Source organism: Schistosoma mansoni, chromosome 2 (genome assembly GCF_000237925.1).
Source record: "Schistosoma mansoni strain Puerto Rico chromosome 2, complete genome".
Lineage (NCBI taxonomy): Eukaryota > Metazoa > Platyhelminthes > Trematoda > Strigeidida > Schistosomatidae > Schistosoma > Schistosoma mansoni.
In genome coordinates this window covers 1,959,980-1,971,580 of record NC_031496.1, presented here as the reverse complement: position 1 = coordinate 1,971,580, position 11,601 = coordinate 1,959,980, and the positions used below count along the sequence as shown (strand labels likewise).

General features: G+C 38.3%; 1 protein-coding gene across 1 annotated transcript; it reads left to right on the top strand.

Moving 5' to 3' along the window:
• Nucleotides 1-527: 527 nt before the first annotated feature.
• On the top strand, nt 528-10,773 carry Smp_082050 (putative ubiquitin-conjugating enzyme E2-25kD; the record flags this gene model as incomplete). The annotated part of the gene is made up of 4 exons (XM_018795296.1): nt 528-668; nt 4,249-4,484; nt 8,467-8,695; nt 9,937-10,773. The coding sequence occupies 4 exons, from the start codon at nt 528-530 to the stop codon at nt 10,006-10,008; spliced, it is 678 nt and encodes a 225-aa protein (XP_018649623.1). The 3' UTR covers nt 10,009-10,773.
• Between the last annotated feature and the right edge of the window lie 828 nt (nt 10,774-11,601).

Here is an 11,601-nt window from a genome sequence, read left to right as displayed (position 1 = left end):
TTCATTAAGACTAATGTGGTCAGCATACAATGTGGAACACTTACAGAAGTATTGATTTTGTGGATTTATTTGGCGCTACGAGTTGAAACGTGACAGATTGCGAATGGTTGGCCGTGCTTCCTCAGCCACTTGTCCACCAATAAAATTAATGTTGTTGATACGGACGTCAAACACTAACAAATTTATTCGCTTAGGGGAATCCATTACAATTACTGTCGCATTTATTTGTGCTCAAGACGTTCCAGCTCGTGAATAACTAACCAGTTCACTAGGAATATTACAAACAAATGGAAGAAATCTTTTATCAGACGCTACCGATTACCCGAAACTGTGGTACTACTTCAAGACAAAAGTAGGGGAATTGAATGGTGCATAGAAACTCGTCATTGATATTTTAGATATTGTATGTACCTAAGTCACTTTCGAAAGGTGTTAAAGGTTTTATATAACAAACGTGGGAGCTCTTTGAGTGAAAGCTCTTTTTGTTCAATCCATAACCATCTGATCAAATGCACTTGTCGTGTCCGATGACACTTAGGGTTCCAGTTCTTCATGCGCGAAATTTAAGATTTTGCGGTACGCTGGGGGTGTTTGCCGGTTTCGGAATGGCCAGCATTGCGGGTAAACGTATTCAAAAGGAGTTAGCTGAGCTGATGAAATCAGATGAAGTTAGTTGTTCCGATTGAATTTATGTTGTTCTCTGTGTATTTTGCAAATTTCCTACTTTTATCCATGAATAATAGTGTGGGATATGTTGCTGATCTGCTAATCACACACTCGTTTTTTCTTTTTGTTTATTAAGATAGAAATCTACATCAATGAAGAATGATATTCGTGTGCATGTATCTGACTCGTAAAACAGCAGTCGTTTGTGTCATGTAACCGTAGAATTACATAAAGATTCATATGTTTTGTTTTGGTACGACTTACAACTACTGTCATATTTCCTATGCTCCAACTTATGAATATTATCCAAAGGTACAAAAATCCCGAAGTTAGAATTTTTTTACTAATGGCAAAACCTCATGTAGATGTGATCGATACACAAGCTAGGCGTTGTTGCTATCGCTGCGTTCCCTATCCAGTTTTCCGGCGGTGGACTACGTGTGATCGAGTCATCTTTTATTAAAACACGTGTTCCCTGTAGACTTTTCAAAGAACCACGTTCACTTACTGAACTGACACTACAGAGTGATTCACTCGTTTACCACTTAGATTATTAAGGTTTTTGAGTCTTAGACTAGCTCTCGAATATAGATGTTGTTCATGCCAGACCTTTAGGTAATAAAACCTTCCCTTGTCCGAAAGTTTGTTACTTGGTTTTGAAAAGTGATCTGGTCTAACCGATTTTATTCTAATTTGGTGAGTTCAAGTGATTGAAACCATGGTGAGACTATTTGGTAACATTAAACTATACTGCCGACCTTTGAACGAATTTTAAATGACCTTGAGAAATATTAGCCAATCAGAAGACAGTCAGTACACAGTAAAAATTTATTATACAAAACCAAAGAATAAAAGTGGAAACACTTCTTTTACATGGGTCAAAAACTTCTCAAGGTTAGATATAGGTTCAGAAGTTCTAAAATCATAGTGCATACGGTACAGGAACACATCCATATGGCTCCATAGTAGTCGACCTCTGGAATCATGATAAATTCTCAAAAATTCTTTTAGCCTCGACCACATAGCTTCAATAATGTTAGTATATTGGTATGGTTTACGGGTTAGGGTTAGAGTTAAGGTTTACGTGTAGGGTTTAGGGTTATGGGTGAGACTATAAGTTATGGACAACCTTTGAGCGACGCTAGTGTGACTCTGAGAGTGTCAACATAATAACTAGGACCAAATGAGGGTTATAAACCTGTGTGAAGAATTCAAATTATGATTTACAGTTCATGATTAAGGCTAGGAATTATACTTAGGGTTTTCATCACGAACTGACATCAGCTATAATGCCAAAACTCTATTTATCCAAATAGATAATTGAATTTCGCGCCAAAATCTTATGATCACTTCTATTGTAGACGCTAAATTATCACGTCTTCCCTAAAATCCGCTGTAAACCGACCGTACGTAAGCATCAGGTGCCGAACTTAGCGCCGTGACCTTGAAAACCCGCGAAAGCTTCTGATTGGCTCGGCAGTATAATTTAATCCTACCGACTATTTTATGGAAAAACCTAAGAAATAAAAGGTAGCGAGTCTTGAATTTTGGCGTGAAATCCACTCACCCGCATACATAAATAGCATCTTGGCATTCCGGCTAATGTCAGTTCGTTATAAAAACCCTTACCTTGATTGTTAACTCTGAATCCTATTTCCTATTCCTTATACCGACACACAGCCTTTTTCAACCCTAGTAAGTAGGTTGGTTGTCTCAAGGTCGGTGTCAATGGTGTCAATGAAAGGTCGTCCATAAATTATAGTCTCACTAATAACTTATTTACATAAAAGTCCAGTGGATGACTTAAAGTGTTTCGAGCCTCATTCCATGACAGATATATATATATAACTATGACAGGACGGAACCAAGAGTGATAATAGAGTGACCTTTTGACTTTAAGGCCACTTTTTAGCCAGTGAGGAAACAATCTATCTAAGCCGAGAGAATTTCATTGCAGAAGTAATAAAACTTGCAACACTACTGGGATTTTAGTGCTTTATTAGTTTTTAAAGGCTTTTTGTCAGTCTCTCGACCTTGGAGAGACGTTACTACATAATCTCTTCTATTAGAGTTCAGATGTATTTCCTCTAAAGGTTTTTTCTTAGGTCCTCATAATCATAAACAATTGTAGAAGACTCGTCTATATAACGATTAATAAACCCAATGGAGTTGTAAGACAGCGAAATGGACAAGTCGTACATGGAAGTCGCTGTTTGTCTTAACACACACTTTACAAACTTGTCTTATATTCAGTAAACCACTAATAAAGTTACTTGGATAGTTCACATATAAAAAAGGGTAGAAAACCAGGACTCATTGATCTACTCATTAAATGCTATTCAAATATGAAGAATTAAAGGGTTTGACGTGCTTTACACTCGTATTCACGTTATAACATCAAAAAAGTAACTTTCGTACCGACTTTTAGTGCTTCGAAAACTATACAAACGTATTTCTATTGGGCTTTTATGTGACATAAGATAATACTTTTTTTGTTATGTTTTGCACGCTAAATGGGAAGTAGTTGCCTCGATTGTTACGAAATGAAAATCATGGTAAGTTCAAGGAAAAAGCCGTATGGTGGTTCTCATGCAAACATTTCTAGAGCTCTACTACTACTACTACTACTACAGTAAATTCCAAAACCAACCCTGTTTTTAAAAGTCCATCATGATCTGTTTGTCTAGGATGTGGATGGTCGGGAAGCGTTGATTTCTATCACAATCATTATTTCTCATTACCAATTTCACCAGATCATCTAGTTAGTTCTGATAACTCTAGGTATCCTGGTAGATAACGAACGTAATTTTGATAACGGACAGTAGTGGCTGCTCTTCATTTTTATTCATTTTAACTACCTAAGTACTTTTAGGATGCATTGCCATTCCAGTGTGTTATGAATTATATATTTCCGTGTGTTCTATCAACAAATTGTATTCACTGAGGTAGATGGTTTAGTTGTAGGGCTTTAACTCGCTCTGAACACCATTTTAAGTACTTCTACGTGAAGTAGTTTGGGCTAACATTTTCCAAAATTTCAACGTAAACACTTCAATTGAACTGCCTGGCTCAAAGAACACAACACAACTAAATGTATTCACATTGTTTGCAAATCTCAATCATTCGAGGTACATTGTGAAGCAAATCAGTTAAAACCCTACAGTTCCTAATAGGGTTGGTAAGACAAGTATACAATTGCGGATCTTTAATGGTTTCCTTCAGGGGTACAACTATAGGCTAGTGATTATCTCTTGTTCAGAGCAGAAGTGTGAAAAGTGAAGAAACTTTGAAATGTGTTCAAATAGACTCAAGTTATTACCATTGTTATTCAGCTCGTTTCTTTTAATGTCGGCACTCTACTCTTGACTCGACAAACCGATTTTAAAGTCGAAGTCTTTATTCACATGACTTCAAATTTGAAGCCCCTCTTTATCCACTTCAATTTTGACAGCGGTACGGTAAATACATGTCTTCACATTGTGTAACACCGATCTACATCAATATTTATCTAGTTAGTGAATCTTATTATGCTGTAAAACACGATATTGGTACTTTTTTCCTTTTGCTATTTTCAAATTTTAGGCAGCACAGAATCAGTTGGAAATAAAACCTTGTAATGATGATATGATGCATTTATGTGGTCTCATCAAAGGCCCACCGGATACTCCTTATACTGGCGCTGAATTCAATTTAGACATTATAATCCCTGAAAATTACCCATTTGTTCCCCCAAAGGTTAAATTTATCACAAAAATTTGGCATCCTAATATTAGTAGTGCTACTGGTGTAATTTGCCTTGATGTACTGAAAGATCAGTGGTAAGTATTTTGTCACTTTTATTTTGGGGTGTATGTTTCTTGACTAACCAAAAAAGTGATTATAAAGTGTAGCTTTCGGATTAATGGTTCGAAGGCAGCACAGATCTTTATATTATAACACAATTGTCCCCCTATCTGTCAGTTATCACCATCAATAAATTGTATTTATTTCATGTACTTGACCACAAGTCACACTAAGTACAAGGGCTTTTAATAATATCCAGTTGTCCAAACCGAAGTAGGTGAATCGCACTCTGAACCTCGAACTTCCTGGCTGTGAAAGTTGAACGTCATCACCGTCTAACCACCGCTAAAAGTTTTTATGATATTAAACTGGACGTTCTCAAGTTATTTATACAAATATTTATTTATATTTGGACGAACGGTAACGCTATTTTTGTGTTTCTTTCAACCTGACATTCAGCTGTCTAGATGTTTCTCTAATATAAACTTCAATGCACTCACGACATTTGATCTCATAGACAACATCTTCCTTTGGTAACATTTCCTTATGTTTAACTAATCTTGATCTTATGGTACCGCCGGCACGAAAATAAAGTCTTATTATGTTCATTTAGAATTGTCTTAATTTCCTTCGGTGTTTCTGTACAGTATGAGATGACACCGACGTCCTTCCATTCTCTTGGTATACATTTCAATTTAATTTTTCCCTTCATTTTTAACAATCTTCTTTAAAAACTTTTTAGGGCTACTATTTTCCTTAAGTCTAGACAATTTGGTGAGAGTATAATTTATGAACGACCTTTGAGAGACACTGAGGTAACCCTGGAAATATCCGCTTATTAACTAGGACTAAATGACGGTTATAAAGCAGTGTGAGGAATTAGAATTATGACTTACAATTGATGGTTAAAGTTAAGAATTAGATTTAGGATTTTCATCACGAACTGTATTATTATTATTTAAACACATAAATATTGGTACAAAGGGGCACCAAATATATATGCGCCGCACCAATCTCATTCGACTTGTGTGAGGGCTGTGATACTGCTCAGGTGCCCAAACTGAAGCAGGTGGTTTTCTTAAGGGGCCACACCCGGAGCCTTTGACCTAAAGATCTGATCCACAAGGCAGTGGAGCATCGTGAGGAGATGCAGTCCCATGATAGCTGGCGACCAACGATTGGTTTTATACGCCATTTGTTCCTTCAGGACACTGGAGCCCATGTGGATGATTGGTTTAGAATCAGGGTTTTCCAACTCCTGGGTAGACTTTCCGTGTCCACCAACCCGGTTAAAACACCGGACATTCTCTTTTTGTCCTCTCAATTTCGTAAACTACACCCGCGCCACGATAAGGTAGTGAGTAGGACTTGTGTGGCAGAGGCTATATACGCGTGGCCATGTGAGAGCATTTGGAGAGGGAGAGCGGACTCTCCCCACTCTCAGCCGTACCAGGACATTTGGGGGCCTCTTTCTAGACATCGTCAAACTGCAAAATGTTTGCAAATCTATGAAATAAATAACACTCGAAATATTTACTATCACTCGTTTTTTTGTAAAATTGTATCCTGTAAGCGTCTGTAATCACGTTGAATTTTTAAATCATTTCGAACTGTACTACTAATTAGTAAGTAAGTGTTTATTCATGAATTTCACGGTGAGACTATAATTTAGGGACGAACCAATCAGATATAAGATAACAGGTCTGGGGTTTTGGGCGCGGAATTCATTCATCCCTTTGGCTAAATAAAGTTTTAGCATTATAGCTGATGTCAGTTAGTGATGAAAACCCTAAATCTAATTCTTAACTTTAACCATCAATTGTAAATCATAATTCTCATTCCTCACACTGCTTTATAACCGCCATTTAGTCCTAGTTAATAAGTGGATATTTCCAGGGTTACCTCAGTATCGCTCAAAGGTCGTCCATAAATTATAGTCTCATCATTTTTACATGTACATTTCCTGATTGATTCGTTCAAATACCGACGTTCGCCTTTTATTTGCACGTAGTTTAGAGCGTGGTTTCAGGAGACCAGGAATAACGTTCCGTGTACTCGAATCGTTTGCCCTAGCGGTGCGAGGTGATAAAAGGACGTGGGAAGGGTTAGTCGTGGAAATAAGAGAGTTATTAGGAGTAGGGAGGATTTGAATGTGACCAACTTGGTCTCGTGTGCAGTTACGGGTATGAGGGCTAGTATCACTTCCCGGCTGCCCACACCGTGGAAGGGTATTTCTTGAGGGACCTGAAAAAGAAGTTGGATCAGTGTTGGTCATAACGACCTGGGAGCGTGACCGCAGTGCTCAAGGGACAACTGCTTGAGGTCGGTCACGCACGGCTTTTTTGTGGGGGATTTTTGATGTGTTAGCTCCGTTCTTCAAAGGACCTTATCGCCGGAAACGAAAATCCGTGGGATAAGGCGAGGTGTGCATTTTTAGGGTCGACCTTTTCTAACCCCACCCCTTCTTGAGGGCAGCATCGCTGTTATGCTGGTTGTCTGAAGGAAACACCCTACTGCTGTCACACCTCTGTACAGTCGGCAGTACGACTTCGCCTTCGGACCTTGGGTTTGCTGCTTTTAGTCTTACCGCCCTTCAACCGACCTGTCTGGCATGGTAGGACCTTGAGGAACGATTGTTCCAGCCAGTACAGCTCGATTGGTTCATCACGATAGACAAGCTCGACCACCACGTCAAGGTAGCAGCAATGGTCGGAACTTTTATTTGCACAGATATAAAGGATGCACTTGATAGTTAGTTCTTAATGGTATTTACCCATTCATTAGCTAAAATAACTCATGTCTTCCAATGGTTTATATTTCGAATGACTTTTCACCTTGTTTTGTTTCATGTTTAACATTTTGTGGACAAGTATTTCAATTTAGTAGGGGGAAAAAGCACATTCTATCACTCAGTTGTGTTATCTTTTAGCAGCACAGCTCATTCTGCGGCTTATGCCAATAGTAATAAATTTTCAAAACTCTCCTCCATTATAACAGTATCCTAAAACTTGTTCTATTGGGCAGCTGTCTTGTTATCTGATATTAATTTATTTGATGTTTTACATCAATCATTAGGTCTCATGAACAACCATCACTCATTAGTCACTTCATAATATTGCATATGCGTCCATCGATTAGCATTGTATTCATTCCTTGAATACTTCAAAAACTCCTTCATAACTTCTTACTTCATAATAAAAAGTTATTAATGTTTTCTTGCGTAACCGTAACATATTCCAGCCGGATTACTGCTTATACTCTTACTGTGGTGGTCGATATTCGATATTATCCCTAACTTCGTATATTGTTCGTCTTGATAACCGTTACTCGATAACTTCCTAACGGTGTATAAATCAGAAGGCGAATGTGAATGGCTGATCGCGTTTATTACTGAACCACACACAGGTATCCAATATTACAGGCACGTTAAGCAAGCATGAAAGAGCAGTACCGTAAAATAGTCGAGCGAGCGTGAAAGCCGAATGAGTGAGTAAGCGCGTACAATGCGGTGTAGCGAGAGCAGGGAGCAAGCTGGCAAGCAGGATTAAGATGTACATATATATATAAGTGGAAAAGTATGAGTCATCGGATTAATTAAGCGATTAATTATAATGTTAGGGGAATGAATACATGCGTAGGCAGTAAGCAATGCTCAAGCGTATATAATAAAAGTACAATGCTATAGATAGGTTGTTATTGTATGAATGACTGTCCATTAAATAAGTTAACAAAAGGGCTTAGCCAGATTAGGTGTAAACAAACTTAATTGTATCTGAGTTGCTATACTACTACTTCTACCACTATGGGATTTGAATGGACAACTGCATCTCTGTGCTAGTGTGGTATGGCAACTCGAACTGATGTACGTACGTACGAAGTTGTACGTTGTGATTGACTGACTGACTGACTGCGTAACCGTTGATTACCTTATGAGGGTTCTTTTAGATTACATTTTTACAAAAAAAAGTTTTCTTCATGTTGTACTTCATTCACCTATATTTTGCCTTTTCTTCCCAGGGCTGCTGCTATGTCATTACGTACTATACTTCTGTCTATTCAAGCATTATTAGCTTCTCCAGAACCAGATGATCCACAAGATGCAGTTGTTGCTAATCAATACAAAAGTAGTATAGATGCTTTTAATCGAACTGCACGTCATTGGGCAGGTATTTATGCTAATGGACCTGGATGTGATCCTCATTGTGTCGACTTAGTAGATAAACTTGTTCAAATGGGTTTTGATGAGGTAAGATAATTCTTTATACTGTGTATGTGTGTTATTAAGAGAATTGAATAATGAATACACAGTGTATAATCTTTATTGTTCTCTATTTAAATATCAAGTAACCTTATTATTATGTAGCCATAAGAAGCAACAATTGGCGGAAACTTAGTGCCCTGGTACGGCAGAGGGTGGGGAGAGTCAGCTTTTCCTCTCGAAATGCTCTGATATGGCCACGTGCATACAAACACTGACAGGAAAGTCCCACTCACTACCTTCTCTCAGTGTTACTGTTGTTTATGAAATTGAGAGGACAAAAAGAGAATGTCCAGTGTTTTAACTGGGTTGGTGGAAACGGAAAGTCTACCTAGGGGAGTTTTTAAACCGTGATTCCAAACCAATTGTGCACATGGGCTCTAGTATCCTGGGGAAACAAATGGTGTATGAATCAATCGTTGGTCACCGACTACCACGGAACTACGTTATGGATTAGTCCTTCAGGTCAGAGGCTCGGGGAGTGGCTACCTAAGAAAACCACCTGCTCTGGTTCAGGTACCAAGGCAGTATCGTAGCCCACATTCAAATCAAGTGACGTGTGCGCGTATATGTATTCGGTGTCCCTTTGTTATTATTGTTTTATTTAAACACATAAATACTGGTACAGGGAAGCACCAGATATATATGCGCCACAAAAATCTCATTCGATTTGTGTGAGGGCTGTGATACTGCCCAGAAGCCTAAACTGAAGCAGGTGGTTTTCTTAGGCAGCCACACCCGGAGCCTTTGACCTAGAGGTCTGATCCACAAGGCAGTGAAGCATCGTGAGGAGATGCAGCCCCATGGTATCCGGTGGCCAACGATTGATTTTATACACCATTTGTTCCTTCAGGACCCTGGAGCCCATTTACACCATTGGTTTGGAATGAGGGTTTTCCGACTTCCCTAGGTGGACACTCCACACCCAACAACCCGGTCAAAGCATCGGACATTCTCTTTTCGTCCTCTCAATTTCGTGAATAACACCCCCGACATGAGAACAGAGTAGGACTTCCCTATCAGTGGTTGTATGTACATGGTCATGTGAGAGCATTTGGAGAGGGAGAGCGGACTCTCCCCACTCTTGGTCGTACCAGGGCAGCGAATAGTCTATGTTCATTATTTAACTCTAGAACTATCGCACTGTATTTTAAGAACATCCATCAGTATCCTATTGTAATTTGTATGTTTGAACCATCATTGTTTTTGTGTTTTTGTATCTTCAATAGCATGAAGCTTGTCGTGCATTATCTATGAAGAATTGGGATTTAGCAATGGCAACAGAACATTTAATAAAATGATTCTTCTTCTTCTTCTTTTTTTATATATACACATAGAAATGTATCGATAATTTCATTAGTTCTATTTATAAACTTATGATGTAATTAACGATTTGTTCATAATTAAGCGTGTATCACTTTGGTGTTTTCCACCCTATATTGCTCTCTTTCCTCCCTGGACCCTTCTTCCTTCCCCTACCCCTTTTACAACTTTCTCCCCCCCTTTTCCTAATGAGTTTTTCTATACTCACGTATGTATACTTTATTTCTGCCTTGTTGCTTGCCCTACCTGCGTGCCGGTTTTTTTGGATTCCTTCAATTTCCAACGTTTCAAAACTTTTGTGGCTAATTTTTATTTCCTTGTCGCTGCTGTTTGTACATTTTGTACATCAAAAAAATGGTCTCTTGACAACAACTTGACAACAACAACAACCATATTTACTATTTTCATTATTTGAAATAGTAGGTACATTGTTCATTCCAAATCCTTGTTGCTATCCATGGTCTTTATATGATGCCTTCTTGTTACCATATTGTATGTATGATTACATAATGAAACCCATATCAATGTAATCACTATGACGTAATCAACTAATCTATTCTTATGCATATTATTGTTGTATAAATGATATTAGAGAAGTGAATAAATTAGGTTTTATAGAGAGTATTCATGTATTTACTTTTGAAATGTTCAATCTTGTTGAGTGTGTTATGTTACAACTTAATCTCTGTGCTAATGCTGTAGTATGACAACTTGAACTGATGTACGTAAGTATGAAGTTCTACATTGTGACTGATTGAATGTTATGTTACTGTTTGTGATCTATCATTGTTCCTTTTCTTTTCTTTCTTCTTTTCTGAAGTCCTATGTACACTGTAACTGTTCCCAAGTAACTAACATCTTGTATGCTTGACAACTGGTTTTCATTTAGAATATGTTAACTTGGTTGTCAAGTAATGTCTCTCTTGAATTACAAATGAAACAAAAAAACTTTTGTGAAGAAAACTTTCTTACTGATTATTGAGAGTTTTATAATACTTATCTATCAAATTATTCAATCTATCATAGTCTTGAGGAAATATACTATTCAACCGGAGGTATATATAGTACCAAGGTACGATGTATATGAAAGCGCCCCCAAATGCCCTGGTACGACCGAGAGTGGGGGGAATTCGCTTTCCCTCTCGAAATGCTCTCATATGGCCACGTGTATATAGCCTCTGCCAGGGAAGTCCTACTCACTGCCTTCTCACAGTGGCAGGAGTGCTGCTTACGAAATTGAGAGAACGTAAAGCGAATGTCCGATGCTTTAACCGGGTTGGTGGAGACGGAAAGTTTACCTAGGGTAGTTGAAAAGTCGTAATTCTAAACCAATGGTACACATGGGATCCAGGATCCTGAAGGAACAAATGATATATGAATCAATCGTTGGTCACCGGCTACCATGGGACTGCCTTTCTTAACGTTGTTTTATTGCATCATAGATTAGTCCTTCAAGTCGAAGGCTCTGGGGTACCGCTCCACAAGAAAACCACCTGTTTCGGTTTGAGCACTCGTGTAGTATCCTAGTCCTCACACAAGTCGAATGATTTATGTGGCGCATATCTAGTACT